Here is a 17,379-nt window from a genome sequence, read left to right as displayed (position 1 = left end):
TGTGTTTATTTCTTTTCAGTGGGGCCCGGAGGGGAAGGGCAGAAACACTCCCGGTGAAAAGTGGGAGAGGCTGGAAGTGGGCACCGCCTCGGGAAAGGCGCGGGGGAGCCGCTGGGCAGGAGCCCTGCCACTGCGGGAGGGGCGGGGCGTGCGCGCCGCGGACCAATGAGAAGCGAGAAATTTGCATAGGGCCCGGGTGGCTCGGCCGGGCCGGTTCGGCGGCGGCGGAGCCGCCGGTATCGGCCTGGAGAGGGGCGGGTGGACGGCACCGGGCCGGGAGCCCACGGAGGAGGCCGCACGAGTGAAAAGCGGCTCTCACCCTCACCTAGGGTGGATCGGCCCGGAGGGGCTCCCCGCCGCGGCGCGCTTCCCGGCAGTGATTTCAGCTCTTTTAGAATTTGTCCAGCAGGTTTCCCGCGCTCGCGGGAAGCCGCTCCCACAGCCGGTGCAATGGCAGAACGGGGCGGGGAGGCGCAGGCGCGTTCGGGGCGGGCCGGGCTGCAGCCGCTGCCGCTCGGTCCGGGACCGGAGCCGCGGTGCCGCCGCGCCCCATGGCGGCCTCCGCGCAGCCCTCGGTGCCGCCGGCGCTGAGCGCGGAGCAGGCGAAGGGTGAGTGCGGGCGGTCCCGTGTCCCGGGCGGGCCGGCGGCGGAGTGCCCGTGTCGCGCAGCTGGATGCGGGAGGCCGGCGGGCGGCTGAGTGCCCGTGTCCCGCAGCGGTGCTGGCGGAGGTGATCAAGGCGTTCGGGGCGCCCGAGAACGCGCAGCGCATGGAGGAGGCTCGGGACAACGCCTGCAACGACATGGGCAAGATGCTGCAGTTCCTGCTGCCCGTGGCCACCCAGATCCAGCAGGACGTGATCAAGGCCTACGGGTTCAGCAGCGACGGCGAAGGTGGGTTGTTCCCCCGCCGGGCGGGATGCTCCGGGGCAGCGGGGCGTCCCGCCCACCCCCTTTCCTTGCAGGCGTCCTGAAGTTCGCCCGGCTGATCAAGTCCTACGAGTCGCAGGACCCGGAGATCGCCAGCATGTCCGGCAAGCTCAAGGCCATGTTCCTGCCGCCCATGACGCTGCCGCCGCACGGGGCCGGCACCGGCGGAGTTGCTGCCTCCTGAGCCCGCGGAGTTCTCCCGGTGCCCTCCTTCCAAGGTGCAGGTCCTGTCAGCCCTGGGAATGGGGCACTTGAACAAGGGAGACGCGGTCCTGGAAGGAATGGGGTGCTTTGTGTCTGCTCGTGAATAAAACGTGTGTTGAAAACGCCCGTGTTTATGAATGGCCGTGAGCTCAGCAGTGCTGTCCCTGGTGCAGAGGCAGGCACAGCAGTGCTCTCTGCATGACACTTGCGACGCTGTTTTGGGAGGCCCACTGTGCACCGTGTTCTGCAGAAGGTTTGTGCAGAGCCTCGGTGGGAAGCCCTAGGATCTGGTATCACAGAGACAGGTATTAAGCACTTCACGAGGGCAAGCATTTTCCGACGTGCTGTTTGAAGCATACCAGGAAGCGTGTCCCTCCACACGGTCCAGTGCTGTTCACCAGGTGTTGTAAATGCCATTGAGACCCCTGTCCCAGCAGGGTCGGTGCTAACTTACTCCAGCCCCCAGTGCCTGTGGCTGCCTTGTTTTGTGGCTGAATGTGCAATCCGGCACATTTTCCTTAGTGAAAAAAGCAGCAGGGAGCGGCCGAGCGTGGGAGGGCTGGGCTCGCCCCGTTTGGCTGCAGCCTGGATTAGAACAACATAAACAACATAAAATTTTTATCTCGCCTCTTTTTTTTTGGACTGCATAGGGATCATCCTAGTGGTGCAGCCTTGCTCCTTTGCAATGTTTTCTTTCCAGTGTCATTCAGAGGGACATCAGGTATGTCTGTCTGTAGCCTGCTGCCCTTTGTCCCTGTTGCCGTTGGAAGAATTGAGAGGTCTTTGGCGACAGAAGGGAGGGGAAAAGGGCTGAGAGTGGAGGAGCCAGGCCTGGGAGAGCAGGGAGCTGCAAGCCAGGTGTGAGGGAGCTGCGGCGGGCGTTCTGCGCTCTGAGTTACAAAGCGGGCAGGAATGCAGCCAGCCAGGGCGTGAGCTCCGTGGATGGGAGGCAGGAAGAGCCGTCGGTCCCTTCCGTCTCCATCCACCTCTCCGAGCCTGGCCTTGGCCTTCCCCACCCCTTTGATTATTCATTAACTGCAGTCCAGGAAGTGCTTTGCAAATGGTGAAAATTAAGCCCGCGGCTTGAGGCCTGAGGTTTGTCTGACCTGGAGCTATCTCCTCCTCAGTCCGCCTGGGAGCAGGCGGAGTTCGGGGTTCGCCTGTGCGGATCGGGCTCAGGTGAGTCACGGGAGGTGCTGCACCCGCAAGCACTGCCAGCTGCTGCTCCAGCGCCCGGCACTCACCGCCATCAGCATCCACCCCTCCTCTATCAAGGTCTTTCATCTCTCTCTCAAATCCGTTTCAAGATCCTTTCTTGGTAATTCCAATATTGCTTTATTTTCTTTAGTAGGACCCCCTTGGTTGAGGGCTGTGGTACTTCCTCCACCAGCTCCTGTCAGTCCTCCATCAGTGGGGATCTGAGAGACAAGACCCTGATGCCATCCCGTGGGTGAGTGCTGTGAATGCTAGTTAGGGCAAGAAAACAAGAGCTGTTGGTGAGAAAAATAAAAATATCAGCAGTAGGAATCAGGCACAGAAGGGAAAAAACCCCCACTTTTTAATAGGAGCTGCCTATTAGAGGATTGGAGCTGGCTGTGCTTTACATTGTTGCTGTTGCTCCTTCTCACTTTGATAACGAGCAAGCAGGGTTTGTGATGCCCAGTCTGCTGCAGTTCCTCTGCCACCCTGAAGCTGCAGCATCTCTGAACGGTTTTGCAGAGAGAGATGTCAGCTCCCTGGCCTTTTAAATTCTGGTTGTTCCTTTATTTGCTGCAGTCTTTCTAGCCCTTTATGGAACAAAAAGCAGGACATACAATCCTCACAGTCAGTCCAAACAGGTACCCTGCTCTGGAAGGGTGTCAGGAAATGGGATTTGCACTGGATTACTCTCTGGTAAGAATTTGGGCAGCCACAGTGGCCCAGCACTGTGCTGGAGCCCCAAGGCCTGATGGAGAGCATGTGGCTTTGGCAAGTCACAGGAAGATGGTCCATCTGCCCGTCCCCAGGCAGCGTTTGCTCTGCACTGGTGACTGAACTACAACAGACTTCTGTACAGAACAGCAAAACCTCCCGTCCGAAATCACCTCCATGCTGAGATTTAGAAGAAGAAGATTAAAAAATGCGATGCTTATTCTCAAAAAGGGCTCCAAATTAACTCCCCCCAAATGTGAGGGAAGCATGGAACAATGAAGTTATCTGAGCAAGAGGGTGCACAGTATAATGGGAAAAGCTATGAATGTGATACTAAGGAAAGTGCCAGCATCTGCTTTTGTAAAGGCAAATATGGTCCTGTAAAACTGGAGGGTTTGAGGGACTTAGCAAGCTTGTGGATAAGGCAGGTCTGGCCAGTGCAGTTTGCTTGGATTTAAAGAATTTGACAAGATTTTCTCATCCAAATCTTTAAATCACAGCATTAAAAAAAAAGAAGATGAAGGTTTTCTTGAGTAAAGAATTACTAGATAATAGTAAATGGAAGGTGGGAATTAACATCCCATTTTTACAGCAAAGGGAAGCCATCAGTGGTCAGATCACAGGGGCCTTTTCTGAAAGACACACTGTTCAGTATATTCCCAAGTGACCTGGGAATACAGCTTGGTGAGGTGAGAAAACTGGATGATGGTAGAAAGTTATTCAGGATAATAGGGTGGGAGTCGACTTGTGAATAATTTTGGAAAGACCTAATGGCAGTGAATGAGTGGGCAGTACAACAGCAGGTGAAAAGGCTTATGTAAAACAATCTTCATACAGAAAAATAATACAAAAATTGCATATAAAACAATGGCTGTGAATGAATGGTAACCTCTCCTTGGTTGTAGAAGTCCATGCAGTTGTTAGCTTAATGCTTGGTTGTAGTGAACATCAGGAAGCACTGCTGTCCATGACTCACCAACATTTTGAACACCACAGTTCTGTGCCCACCTTCACTCTTATCTCCAAATCAAGATGCCAGAATTGGAAATATCTCTGAGAGGGACAGCAAAGGTGGCCAGAGGTACAGAATAGTTCTGTACAAAAAGAACCCCTTAGCAGGGCTGGAGTCTTCAGCCTGGCAAAGAGTTGAGGATGGATACGGATGTTTTAGGTCTGTTACCACGAGCACCTTGGAGCAGGGGGAGAGAAACAGGAATCACCCACAGGTTGTTGTTTTCCTTTCTTCACAACAACCAGGTGTTTAAAAAGAGGCAGGGAGCAGGTTATAAGTGAGTCAAAGGAGGGGGTGTCGCTGTAACTGAGCAATGGAGCTCTTTGCCAAAGGGCCCAAAATTTGTTATGCATGTGACAGTTGACTACAAGTGGCTGCTGATACAGTCCTAGGAAGAACAAGGGCAAAAGAAACTCTATACACAATCTTTCTCTCTGCTCTTGCTTTGACAACCATTTTGACCTCTGGATTGCCTAGTCCTACCCCTGCTGCCCCAAAACTAGCTCAGGTGGCTCAGGGCCTTATTTGGGTGAGTCCTGACATCTGCCAGGGTGGAGGTTCCTCAGCTGCTCTGGGAACCTGTGGCAAGTGCTGAACCCCCTTGGGGGGGAGCACATGTGCAGTTTTTCCTGATACCTAATCAGAATTTCCCTTGCTGCAAGTGATGCCAGTTGCCTCTTGTCTTTTTCTTGTGTCCCACAAGAAAGAACCTGACTTATCAGCTCTAAACCCCCACGGCCCCTTTTAGGTAGTCTCAGACAAGTGTTAAATCCCTCCTTAAGCATCTTTTCTTCAAGCTGAATAAACCCAGCTTGCTCTCTGCTATGCTCGAGGCTCTTCACTTGAATTAGTGGCATTATGCTGGATTCTTTCCAATTTCTCAGGGCCTTTTTTTTTCTTGCAGCAATCCAGATGTGTGTCTTTTAATTAGCTATTTCATTTATCTTCTGCTGTAAATTTGTTACTGTGCTAGCTGTGGCCTGGTTCCGCAAGGGATTTACAAGATGAGGTTCTAACACCTGTGTTGTACTGAAAGCCAAACAGTGTAAGAGTTTGCTGAAATCTCTTGACCTCCTAATTACACTAAAAAAGTGTTTTAGTGGCTCAATTATAGCCTTATTATATTTAGTGGCTCAGCTGTTCCATGCTGCAGCCATTTGGGAGAGCAGTCTCGAAGATACCGACTGATGGCTTCTCTGTGGTGACATTTCCGTCCCTTACTGGTAGATTTTAATTGGACGGCCCAGATCAAAGACACCAGAGCGGCTGCATGCATCCACTCCTTTCCTAAAATGAAAGAAAGCAGAAGCATAAACTCATCCTGTAAATTAGGTGAGATGGGATTTTTGTCCACAAAAATACCATCAAGAGATTACACTGCACCCTGTGGCTTGTCCTTCTGGAGGATACTGAGTTCCATGGAATAAATGCTCACTCACCCTTTCTTATTCTGGTCTGGGCTCTTTGCTACCTTGTTCTTCCCCTGTTCCCCTCTGCCCAGCTAATGTTCAGTTCCTCAGACAGATTTTCTCCTTCAGTGTAGGGTGCAGGGATGCCTAAGTTTCGGTTTTCATCTGCCTTGGCTTCATATTGACTCAGCATACTCTAACATGCTTTTGATATCTGGAATTATTTTTTGGGACTTCTGGAAGTTCCTGCCTTTTCTCCCTTGGCAATAAACATTACTTGTTTCCTGTTCCTGCTAGACTGATTTAAGTGCTGCCTTTCTGGTGCAACTTCTGCAACTTTGTGCAGTTGTTCCCTTGAGTTGGTCCTGTGCATTTAAAATCTCCTTGGTTTTTAATATCAGTTCTAAGTCAGTACCTCTGGCTGCCTGCAGCTCACTGCACCCCAGCTCACCATGTGCATGAAACCAGAAGCATTTCTAAGGAAGCTGTTGTAGGTGCCTGGGTTGCCTTTCTAGCAATGAAGTTTAGCTTCCCACTCCTCTCTCCTGTACTTCCCTTTGTTGCTGGTTTCTGTCTTGGCCACGAGTTTTTGTCTAGGTCTTAGCTAGCAGCCTGTTCATCTTTTTGCAGGATTTCCCAGTCTGGTGGTATGTGGGGAAGTCTGCAGCTGCTGCTGCTTGAAATGAGCAAGGCTCTTGCTGTTGCTGCTGCCCACAGCACACAGGGTAGCTGAGATGGCCCCAGGGAAAAGCCAGGCTCCTTTGCCAGCTGGATTGCACTCTTATGCCACTGCTTAGCTTCCATTCTTTCACCAGCCCTGCAGACCTTGAAGCCAGTGTTGTGGGCCACAACTGGAAGCAGCTAGGTGACTGGAATGGTTTTCCTTCTTTTTATACCTGGTTGTCCAGGTTGTCAGCTTTGGCCTCAGCATGGGATGCTGGGATTTTGAAGGTCCTTGGCTCAGCTCCCTCAGTGCTGTGTGGGCTCCCTGTAGGTAGTACCTATTTGTCCTGGTCTCTGCCTGCCTTCCTGGGCAGCATCACCACCCTCTCCCAACCTCCCCTTCCCTTTTGAGCTGCCTGTGCCAGTCCCATCCCATGGCAGGCTGGTTTCAGGCAGGCACGGCTGTGCTTAGAGCACTAGCCTGGACCTTGAAGTCTGCAGCTCTGGATTCACATGGATTCCCCCCTGTGCCTGTACAGAGCACGTGGGACATTTAGGACCATTTGTGTTGCTCGTTGGCCTTTTGGAGGAAAAGGGGAACAGAGGACGAGCAGAACTGAATTTTGTGAACACGGCCAGAACCCAAGATGCATGTGAAGAGTCAGCCCTTGTGTGCTAAAGACAGGGACCCAAAAATAATAGGGGCTATGGGGAGGAAAGACACAAAAGGAGAAGCAGAAGTGTATGCAAAGCAGCTTGGGGCTGCGGAGTGGATGGCTCAGAGCGCTTCCTGTTCCCGGAGCTGCGCGTGCCCCGCTGTGTACGGGCTCGCGCCTGCCCGTGCCCAGCAGCACTGCACAGCGGGCCAGAGATCGAGGCACCTGCCCAGGAAAATGTGGATGGAGAGGGTCTGAATGGACTGACAGTCGACTCCAGGAGAGATACATGGCCAGCTCCCAAGAGGCACAGGAACAGTTTGGCGTTGGGTGCCTCAGCACAGACCTCCGACTTCCCTTTCCAGCGCAAACTGATTTTTCCTCTGTGTTTTTTGGGTTGCTTCAGTGGCAGCCACTTGGCCACCTCTTCTTTCTCCCTCCACAATGGTGAGGTAAGAGGGTCTGAGAGGTCTGTGTGTGTAAGGAATGGGAGCAGGGAAGTAGGATGGATGAGGGCAGGGATGGCCCTGGAAGCCGTATCTCTAATGGGAACCGTCCATAAGCTGGGGGAGGCATTAGGCAGGAAGGGATGCTGCTGCTGGTTTTCACCTAGGGATGCTGACCGGGGACCATTCTTCACCCTACAAATCTCCACAATAGTGCCTGGCCTTTGTTATTCACTTGGTCTTGCTTTTATTTTCTCTGCTAGGTGGTTTCACCGTGACCTGAGTGGGCTGGAAGCTGAAGCCTTACTGAAGGGACGAGGTGTCCATGGGAGCTTCCTGGCCAGACCCAGTCGGAGGAATCAGGGGGATTTTTCCCTTTCAGTCCGGTAAGTAACTTGGACCCCAGCTTCTGTCTTTGCAGTGTTACATACACTGCCTGGATCCTCACATGTCCTGTGGCATCTTCTTCATCCTGTCTCTATTCCTTTGAGTTCTTCCCAACTGTAAAATGACCTCAGCTTCCCAGTGTCTTCTAGAGCCTCCCTCAAGTTGCCCAAGGAGCTTCTCTTTCCAGTCATCTCCATTCACGGAGAGGGTTTGCTCTGGTTCCGTGGGTGGGAGGTAGTGCAGGACACTTTCCTGCCCTTTTTCCAACCACCTCATTGGACTGCCTTGTGCTTTATTTCACAGGGTTGGTGATCAGGTAACCCACATCCGCATCCAGAATACTGGGGATTTCTATGACCTGTATGGAGGGGAGAAGTTTGCCACCTTGTCAGAACTGGTGGAGTACTACACACAGCAACAGGGCTCGCTGCAGGACAAAGATGGAACCATCATCGACTTGCGATACCCGCTCAACTGTTCTGACCCCACGACAGAGAGGTACAGGCACAGCAAGGACCTGCTGTGTCTGTGATTAATGTTTCATGGCCTCCTTTCTGTCCTGCCTGCATCCCCAGAGCAAATCCTGCAAAAAATCCCTCCTGCCTTTCTTAACCTCCTCTGTGTCCAAGGGGGAAGCATCCCCAGGAATAGCTGTGTGTACCTTGATCCATCACAGCAGACCTTGTAGGGATCTATTTTTACTTCTGGTTTCCGGTTGCCTTTGCTATTTATACACTGTTTCTGAAAGAAAAGGTTGCGGTGTCTGGTGTGGGTCTGCAGTGGTCTGCGGAGGGGCACGTTGTGTGGAAGCCCTCAGTTGTGCCCCAAACCTCCTTGGTTATTCTAGGCCTGGGTGACTCACGTAGCTGCGAGCAGGACCATGTTCCCCTGCTATTCCTGGCCTGCTTAGTCTCCTTCCTGTCCCCGCTTTGCATGTGTCTCTGACACCAAGTTCCTAAATCAAATCAGGTGGTTTTGCCCTTGCTTTTTGCTTTCAGACCCTTTGATGCAGCTCGGGGGAGCTGTCATGCCCTGCTCTGGGGTGACAAGTCCTTCTTGCACAGGTCCTCCTCGGGCACCTGGAGGCAGGGAGCAGAGATGCCCTGGGCCAAAACATCAGGGTACACCCCAGCTTGCTCTGGGGTCAGGCTGCAGAGGGGCAGGTCTGCTGCTGGCTGTCGTCTCCAGTCAAGGCCATTGCTTGGTGGCCCTGCAGTTTCCTCCCTTCCTCCTGCGGTTGGAAACTTACCCCCTCCCCCCCTCGGGCTCTTACGAAAGCTCCTCTCACTCTCTCCCCAAGTGATTTTCCATCACGTGGCTTTGAAGAGCTGGGCTTTGCTGGGGGAGGAGGAATGGGACCCATTAACCCCCTCCTACCTGTGGGGAGGGGAGACTTGGAGACCTCTTTGATGGGCAGGAGGGGCCAGCCGATCCCAAGGTGGCATCTGAGCACCTGGTGGCTGAACAATTCTCTGAGAGGAGGTTCAGAAATTAATGACAACCGTGCAGTGAGAGTCATCAGCTGCTTCTTGCATGAGGTGAGGGTCAACAAGTTACTTGCTGAGCCTGATAACTGTGTGAACCTCTTGCTGTACGTAGAGCAACCCCTTGCTCTGACCAGATGCAGGGGAGAATGAATAAATGCCCCAGCTGCCTCTGTGACGGGGCTGTGAACTCCATCTCAGTTCATGGGAACAAATAGCCCCCTAACAATGTGAACTTCACCAGTACCATGCCAGGCCTTCCCTGTTAGCTGCTCCATGGGAAGTAAATCCATTCCCACATCCCCATGGCAAGGCAGGGAACACTTGGTCAAATGGGGATGCTCCTGACCTTATGCTGGGAAGAGAGAAGGAGCTGCTGAGTGTTTGTACTGAGGACAAGAATGTGCACATGGATCAGCTCCTTGTGCTCACTCCCATGGCCAGGGTGATTGCTGCAGTGTGGTGTGCTCAGAGAATGGGAATTATCTTTTGAGTGAAGAGGTGACTGAGTTTCAGAAAGAGGAGTTGCTGGAATGGTTCTTTAATGGATCTGATCTCAACACAACCATCTGGGTGCTGCTAAAGCTGATGGGAGATTTTCTGACTCAGTGGGGGCTTATTTCTGTTTCCCTGGTGTTTGAGTTTCCAGAGACCCTTGCAGTAAGGCAACAGTCCTAATAATACTGTGAGGTGCTGAAACACACAGACTACCCTCTCCCAACTGGTGTTCCAGGCAGAAACTATCACTAAGCTGTGCCTATGTGTGTCACACAATGGATCACACTTGGTGCTTTCCCGCTGTGTCCTCTGGTACCAGCCTTCTGCTCCCTAGGTCCCTTCTGTCTCTGCCTCATCCCTTGCACTTTCCTCTTCTGCCCAGCTCTCCACCTTCTATCTCATATGCTTTTCCCAAGATCCTGCTCCTCCTTCCCTCTCTCATTCCTTCCTCTCTGTCTCCCCCTTCCTTTCCTCCTCCCTCACCATTCCCCAGTGTTGCTGTTCTTCACTCATCAGCTCAAGGGCATCCACTTCCTGCATCTCCACCTCTTTTCTGACCCTCTCGTGTTTTTTCTTAGGTGGTACCATGGGCATCTGTCAGGCCCTGCAGCCGAGTCACTGCTCCAGGCCAAAGCTACCCCTTGGACCTTCTTGGTGCGGGAGAGCCTCAGCAAACCTGGGGACTTTGTCTTGTCTGTCCTCACCGACCAACCTAAACCTGGGTCTGATGCTCCAGCTGGGGCAACCGGTGCCTCTGGGACCCGGCTCAAAGTCACACACATCAAGATCATGTGTGAGGTGAGCAGTGGGAGGGCAGGAGGAGAGGCAGTGGTCTGATGGATGTTACCAAAATGGCTGTGACAATTTCTCCTATGTCTTTCATGTGGGATAATGAGATTCCAAGGAGAGAATGCAACTGGCCTTAAATGGGATTGGAGGGCAATTACCTTCTCTGGGCTTTGATCTACTGAGAGCACTACAGCAAGAGCACGGAGCCATGAACTCTGTGTGCTCAGGGCAAACTCCTCTGACCTCCCTGCCAGAGCAAATGCTTTCCTAGATGGTGCAGGGTGGTGCCTATGGATCTGCACCCCAGCATTGCCTTTTTCCTGAGTGTTATAAGCTTTGTCTGTGGGACAGCTGGAAAGAGTGGGGGCTGTGCAGCCTGGAGAGTCTGGGGAGATCTTACAGCACCTTCCAGTACCTAAAGGAGGCTCATGAGAAAGCTGGAGGGGGACTTTTTACAAGGGCATGGAGTGATAGAGCAAGGGGAAATGCCTTCAAACTGAAGGAGGGCAGGTTTAGATGGTTTAATAGGAAAAAAATACTGTGAGGTTGGTGAGGCACTGGCTCAGATTTCTCAGAGAAACTGTGCATGCCTCATTCTTGGAAATGTTTGAGGTGAGGCTGAAGGGGGCTCTGGGCAACCCAGTCTAGTGGAAGGTGTCTCTGCTCATGGCAGGGGGTTTGGAATTAGCTGCCTTTTATGATGCCTTCCAACCCAAACTATTCCAGGATTCTGCTATGAATGTTATGAGTGAGACATTACACATTCTTCCTCTGTTTAGAATGGACGCTACACAATTGGAGGGGCTGAGATGTTTGACAGCTTGACAGATCTGGTGGAGCACTTCAAGAAGATTGGAATTGAAGAGATATCTGGTTCCTTTGTGTACCTGAAGCAGGTAAGTTCAGTTTCCTGGTTTTTAGGTACCCTTTGGAGGACTGATTTGTAGGTTTTTTCTGCTTTGTGTCCCTTTCCTTCTTTTTTCCATGGTGCACAGAGGACACTTTGCTTTCCAGCAGCATCTCTCTCTCTCTCTCTCTCTCTCTCACCTATTGTGTTTTCCCATCCCCAGCCCTACTATGCTACGAGGGTGAATGCTGCTGACATTGAGAACAGAGTGCAGGAACTGAACAAGAAGACAAGTCTGTCTGAGGAGACGTCCAAGGCTGGATTCTGGGAGGAATTTGATGTAAGAAACTGCTGGGGGACATTATTTGACTTTTTGGCAATTCTGCATGCACCACCTCATTCTCCGTCCTCCATTTCTTCCTGTACAAAAATTTCTTGTGTCTTGTCAATTTATTTCTGAAAGAAATGTCTGTTTGGAACCAGTTCCCCTGGGGAATGAGTCTCATCTTTAAGTGAACCCAGTGATGTAGAAATGTGCTTTTTTATGGCTGGGAGAGTGAGTCACCAAGACAGTAAGGGCTCAAGCCTCAGACTTCTCAAGTCTAGGTTTGGTTTTCACTTCTCTGCTCCCCCACAGCATGCCCTTGTGTCATCAGAGCCACCACTGTGCCTCCTAGTGCCCACCTCCCCTGCCATACATTGTGACCTTGCCGTGACTATTCTTTCTTCTGCTCTCAGAGCCTGCAAAAACAGGAAGCCAAGCACCTGTTTGACCGTCATGAGGGCCAGAGACCTGAAAATAAGAGCAAGAACCGATACAAGAACATATTGCCCTGTGAGTCTTGCTTCTCCACTATAAAATAAACCCAAACAGACAGACAGGCAATGAAGAATTGTCCAAGCCATCCCTGCCTCAGCCCACTCTGTCCTCCAGAGCAGGGTACAAGGTGTATGGCACTGAGGAATTAAGAGCTGATGAGGGAGGTCACAGCCTTTTCCTGTCCTTGAAGGAAGAAGGGAGGGTTGCATCAGACTCATTAGCTTCTGTGGTACATCACAGAGGCAGAGAGATGGGAGGACAGAGTGAGATGGACACAGAGAGGGAGAGCTGAGGATATATGGGGCATTACTGGGAATCATGACAGAGGTGGCACAGGGTAGTGAGGGAGCTCTGTGTGGCTGTACATGGAGTATCTCATTGCACTGTTCGTTCCTTCACTGCACCCCCAGTTGATCACTCCAGAGTCATCCTCCAGGGAAGAGACCCAAATATACCTGGATCTGACTACATCAATGCCAACTATGTCAAGGTGAGATTCTTGAAAGACAGCTGTGTGCTTGTCCACAACAGTGCCAAAGCAGGGGAAGGTCTGCTGCTCCTGCAGCCCTCCTGACCCTCCCCTGTCTGCACTCAGAACACCTTGATCAGCCCAGATGAGTGCACCAAGACCTACATCGCCAGCCAGGGGTGCCTGGATGCCACAGTCAATGACTTGTGGCAAATGGTGTGGCAGGAGAACACACGCATTATTGTGATGACAACACGGGAGGTGGAAAAAGGCCGGGTAAGTAGCAGTCTTCCTTTTCAACCATTGCTCTGCTTTCTCTCTCTCCTTTCTGCCCATCCTCACCCTGCCCTCTCTGCCCACACAGAACAAATGTGTGCCTTACTGGCCAGAGCTGGGCAGCACGAAGGAATATGGTCCCTACCTTGTGCAGAACGCTGGGGAGCACGATGCACTGGAGTACAAACTCCGGCACCTCTGTGTGTGCCCCAAGGATAACGTGAGTGTGCCTGACCAAGGGCTGCCACCCAAGCCCCCATACACCTACACCTGGGAACTGCTGGGTGCTGTGACCATGCTGCTGTTTTAGCATTCCTGGGGCTGCTGTTCCCACCTGGTCTGAGCTGGAATCACACTGGTGGAATCACTAAGAAGTGAGACAGATTGTCTCTGGCTCCAGACTCACCTCTCCCTGGGACAGAGGCCAGGGACAGGACTGGGTTGCAGTTTTACCAGTGGGGTGCTTTGCTCTTCTCAGGGCAAGGCTGTGCGTGAGATCTGGCAATACCAGTACCTGAGCTGGCCTGACCATGGTGTACCCAGTGAGCCGGGAGGAGTCCTCAGCTTCCTTGACCAGATAAACCAGAAGCAAGAGAGCATCCCCAACGCAGGGCCTATTCTGGTACACTGCAGGTTGGTACAGAGGCTGGAGGTTGAAGCATCCTCCATCCCTTATTTAGGGTGAGATACAGAAAGTCTTCCAGCTCTACCCCAGGACTTGTGAGTGAAGCATATGCCAGTCCCAGTATTTGCTTTTTTCTTCTTCAGTGCCCCCACACCAAACTCTCTACCTGTTGAACCCGTGACTCTTTTGTGGCATTGCTGAACAGCTGCTACAAGAGGCACATGTTTCCCCAGAAGCAGCTGCATTTTGTTTCAGGAGCTGTCTTGCTCTGACCTCTGCTTGTCCTCTCCTTGCAGTGCTGGGATTGGCCGCACTGGGACTATCATCGTCATTGATATGATAGTGGAAACAATCTCCACCAAGGGTAAGAGGATCCTAAAGGATCTCAACGTGAACTGGACTATCCCGTAGGACTTTGCCTTTAAGTTCAGCTGCAGAGGGATGAAAACTATCAGCTGTCAGTGGGAGAAGATCCTGCCATAGCCCTAAGTTGTTCTGCTGTATCTCTGTTCCATATCCACTTATGGCTTTAGCCTTCCCTGAGCTTTGGCTTTTCCTCAAGGCCAGACTTCAAAGATACTGAGCAGGGGGAGAGCTGGGAGGTCCATACAGGAATAAAGAGTATGGAAGGAGATGGAAACTTCATGCCTGTTGTCCACTGTGGCTGCTTTTGGTAGAGAGTTGGGCGAGGGGGCAGTGAATATGTCCGTAAACTTTTCTGGTGCTCCTTGCTAGGGCTGGACTGTGACATTGACATCCAGAAGACCATCCAGATGGTGAGGGCCCAGCGATCTGGGATGGTGCAGACAGAGGCCCAGTACAAGTTCATCTACATGGCCATCTGCCAGTTCATAGAGGCAACCAAGAAAAAGCTGGAAGTTATTCAGGTGAGAGAAAAGGGGCTCTACTTCCCTGTGAGCCTAAGCCCTTCATGCTGCTGGCTCTGAGCCCAACTGCTCTTTCAGAAGTTTTAAGCTAACACTGAGACCTACACAGACTACAATAGTGCAGTAAGATCTGTGTCCTTGTTCCTCTCTTCTAAGACTTTTAAATTCAGGGGACAAGTTCATTAGCAGTTCAAGTACCAATCCCTTCTGAACTGCTAGACAGCAGTTAAATTTTAATGCAGTTACTTTAACTATGTTCTGAATAATATCACCAAGTGCTGTTTTGTTACAAACTTAGTTTAGGACAAGCAAAGACTTTCCTTGCCTCTTCTTTCCTCTTTGTCTTTCACATCCTAGTTTTGCAGCTGCAAAATCTTTTCCTGCTGTTTGATAAGTGGTGTCTTTTCTCTTTCCTTGTAGCTTCTGGCTGCATACTATAGCTCTGGCTGTTTTTATATTCTTTAGCAGAAATTTGGGACTTCTGGGCATTCTAGTGCCTCCAGAGATTTGTTTCCCCACTGCTGCCTCCTGCACAAGGCTGCTCACCTCTGGCCAGTGGCAGTGTGCTGAGCCCAGGCACTTCAGCAATCCACCAACTTCCACTGAGATCCTAGCACAAAGTGGGGTTTAACAGCCCATGGTGCCTCAAGTGCACCTCCCAGACCACACTCTTCTAAGCCTGTTTTTCCCCTCCTGCAGTCTCAGAAAGGCAAGCCAAACGAGTGCGAGTATGGGAACATCGCCTACCCCCCAGCAGTGAGGAATGCGCACCCCAAGGTTTCGCGAAAACCCTCCAAGTAAGAGCTCACCTACAGCACAGGCCCAGCTCTGCCTGCCCCTGGCAAGTCTGCCTGCTGCCTTGGCTGGCTTTTTCCTCTTCCTCACTTTTTCCCTGGTCTTACAGGCAGAAAGAGGAATCAACAGTGTATGAAAACTTGGGGAAAAAGGAGGAGAAGGTGCGGAAACAACGCTCCTCAGAGAAGAAGATGAAAGGCTCACTAAAGAAAAAATAATCATATGTTGCAGGTACCCCCATGGGGGTTTGAACCTGGGCTGCAGGACTGGAGCTCACATCCCAGCTGGCCTGTCTCGCATTCCTTGCTCTTGCACTGGAACGAAGCCTTCCCCTTCTGTTCCGTGCCAGCTTTCAGCGCCGTGAACCAGAGCGCTCTCCAGCTCAGCTGACCGACTCCAAGGTCCCTTGCCCGTGCAGGCGAGCTAAGTCTCTCGCTGCCCCCTCCTCATCCATTAGCAGGAAAAGGTCACGCCCCACCTTCCCTTGCTCCCTGAGCACTGGGGCCCAAACTCACCTTTGCTCTGTCAGCTTGAGTGGAATTCTCAGGGAAGAGCTAAGGAAGGTCAATCCAGGAGCTACATCTCTGCCCACTGCCGTGAGTTGAGTTTATCCTGTTTGTGTTCCCTGAAGCTTCAGCTTTTCAAGTATGGAGGTTTTGGCCTGTTTCAGATCAGCTCCTCTGCAATTCAACAGGAGACCTCCTCTTTCTTTAATACCAACCTTCTGCCCCTCTTATCCTTTTGCTATCTCATCCTTCACCTGGACGCTGTAAATATACCAGAATTTGATGTGATGGCCATGTTTTCTTCTTTGTAAATAAACTTGTTTTTGTTTGACTACCAGGTCCCAAAAGGTTTTCTTCTTTAAGTGTGCAGGTGAAACCTTCCTGATTTCACCTGCAGATCTGCAGAGACTTAGAAGGATGGCTCCAGCTTAGTTTACCTGATTTCCTGTTAGCTACATGCAAGCTGTGACCAATTATGGTGGCTCCTTGCTATGAAGCTCAAGTGTTGGTAGTCAGCAGCGAAGTCTGAGCATGGAAAGTCAGGTATGACAAACTCTGACACAGCTTCTATATCTAAATTTTACTTGTGGGTTTTCAATATGTGAACAGACAAAGCCACAGCTGCTCTGACCTCGTGCTGGTAACAGTGCCGCTTCCAGCAGCAGCCTGCTCCAAAGGCCTCCAGAGCCCCCTTCCCACCACGATTTATACAAAATGCATTGGGAGGAAGGTCACTGCTTGCTGTCATTTGATATGGCAAGAAAGCTGATTGGAAGCATTTGGAAGGCAGAAGACACTTTGTGAGCAGATGCTCTTTCCGTGTGCTGGACTTCAGCTTCCCTCAGCCTGTGATCCCATAGGCCTGTGTGTGCATTTCCCAACTGGCTTTGCTATTCCATTGCCACTAGAGGAAGAAACAGGAAAGAGGCAGTGGGGGAAATAAGGGGCAGAAGTAAAAATGGGTGGAGGGACATGTACTGTGTTTCATGATGCCACATACCCTCTTTTAAACAATGGGAAGGGGCTAAAGTCCTAGCCTAAAGAAACACATACCTTTGCCTGAAACCTCTGGGTAGCTTCAAAGGACAGGCCCCAATTGTCTTCCTTCTTAAAAAGCTGCCACAGCCTAAAGCAAGGTATACCAAGGGTTAGCTTAAACTTTACCTGAAGCTTGAAAATGAAGACATCTTGTGGAACAAGCTCAGATTACTGAGAACCTTATTTGTGTTCAAATCCCTGAGCTTAAAGTGTCCATAATGTCTGGTCTACAAAAAATTAGACTGAACAAAAACTTTCCTGACTGCACATCAAGAAATACAGCACCGTCATAAGCAGTCTACTCTTCCTTGACACAGGATCTGTTACACACAAATACTTTGGGGTGACTATTTGAGAATGCATTTTCAAAGCTGCTTCAAAGAGTTTGTGCTTCCTTGATGCTGCAAGTCAAAACATATGGGTTATAGTTATAGCTCTGACTGCCAGGAAGCTTTAAACCAGGAATCCATAGATTTTATCTGTTCCTTTAAACATCTTGTGCTCTGCTTCACCAAGGAAGAAGTCCCTAAAGGCCTCTTTTCTTCCCTGGAGCGCTCAAGTTGGAGTTGTTTGTAAAAAGAGATGGTTGGTTGTAAATAGACATGGTCATGGGCGTGGCTGTCTTGACCATCATGATCATGAGTAGCTGAGTTTGAAATCCTGGTACTAGGAGAAAAACTGTAAGTAAAGCTACTGCCCTGGACCTGGGGAGAGCAGACTTTAGGCTGC

General features: G+C 51.1%; 2 protein-coding genes and 1 non-coding gene across 5 annotated transcripts; all 3 read left to right on the top strand.

The window, feature by feature from the left end:
• Positions 1-374: 374 nt before the first annotated feature.
• Positions 375-435, top strand: LOC121339373. The gene has a single exon (XR_005953171.1). It is a non-coding gene; the product is annotated as a U7 small nuclear RNA (small nuclear RNA).
• Positions 436-449: 14 nt separating this feature from the next.
• On the top strand, positions 450-1,254 carry CUNH12orf57 (chromosome unknown C12orf57 homolog). Its single transcript, XM_041410998.1, has 3 exons — positions 450-609; positions 716-892; positions 964-1,254. Exons 1-3 carry the CDS (start codon positions 552-554, stop codon positions 1,110-1,112), a joined length of 384 nt encoding a protein of 127 aa, XP_041266932.1. The 5' UTR covers positions 450-551; the 3' UTR covers positions 1,113-1,254.
• Positions 1,255-1,384: 130 nt separating this feature from the next.
• PTPN6 (protein tyrosine phosphatase non-receptor type 6) lies at positions 1,385-15,890 on the top strand. Of its 3 annotated transcripts, none has more exons than XM_041410995.1 (15): positions 1,385-2,582; positions 7,493-7,615; positions 7,920-8,114; positions 10,177-10,396; positions 11,167-11,283; positions 11,458-11,574; positions 11,973-12,069; positions 12,465-12,544; positions 12,650-12,799; positions 12,888-13,019; positions 13,278-13,432; positions 13,721-13,788; positions 14,160-14,311; positions 15,011-15,108; positions 15,216-15,890. In XM_041410995.1, the coding sequence occupies exons 1-15, from the start codon at positions 2,569-2,571 to the stop codon at positions 15,322-15,324; spliced, it is 1,827 nt and encodes a 608-aa protein (XP_041266929.1). In that variant the 5' UTR covers positions 1,385-2,568; the 3' UTR covers positions 15,325-15,890. The 3 variants fall into 3 exon arrangements, with proteins under 3 accessions (XP_041266929.1, XP_041266930.1, XP_041266931.1); XM_041410996.1 differs by lacking the exon at positions 1,385-2,582 and adding an exon at positions 6,917-7,235; XM_041410997.1 differs by lacking the exons at positions 1,385-2,582; positions 7,493-7,615; positions 7,920-8,114 and adding an exon at positions 8,940-9,154.
• The last annotated feature ends 1,489 nt before the right edge of the window (positions 15,891-17,379 follow it).

Source organism: Onychostruthus taczanowskii, unplaced genomic scaffold, assembly GCF_017590055.1.
Source record: "Onychostruthus taczanowskii isolate IOZ18803 unplaced genomic scaffold, ASM1759005v1 scaffold34, whole genome shotgun sequence".
In the NCBI taxonomy this organism is placed as follows: Eukaryota; Metazoa; Chordata; class Aves; order Passeriformes; family Passeridae; genus Onychostruthus; species Onychostruthus taczanowskii.
The sequence above is the reverse complement of the archived record's forward strand: the minus strand, read 5'-3'. Positions and strand labels throughout refer to the sequence as shown.

Coding starts and splice junctions, on each gene's coding strand:
- CUNH12orf57 (XM_041410998.1), top strand. CDS start 552: ATGGCGGCCTCCGCGCAGCCCTCGGTGCCGCCGGCGCTGAGCGCGGAG. Junction 610..715: donor GAGCGCGGAGCAGGCGAAGG/GTGAGTGCGGGC, acceptor CGTGTCCCGCAG/CGGTGCTGGCGGAGGTGATC. Junction 893..963: donor GTTCAGCAGCGACGGCGAAG/GTGGGTTGTTCC, acceptor CTTTCCTTGCAG/GCGTCCTGAAGTTCGCCCGG.
- PTPN6 (XM_041410995.1), top strand. Junction 8,115..10,176: donor TCTGACCCCACGACAGAGAG/GTACAGGCACAG, acceptor GTTTTTTCTTAG/GTGGTACCATGGGCATCTGT. Junction 13,433..13,720: donor CCTATTCTGGTACACTGCAG/GTTGGTACAGAG, acceptor CTCTCCTTGCAG/TGCTGGGATTGGCCGCACTG.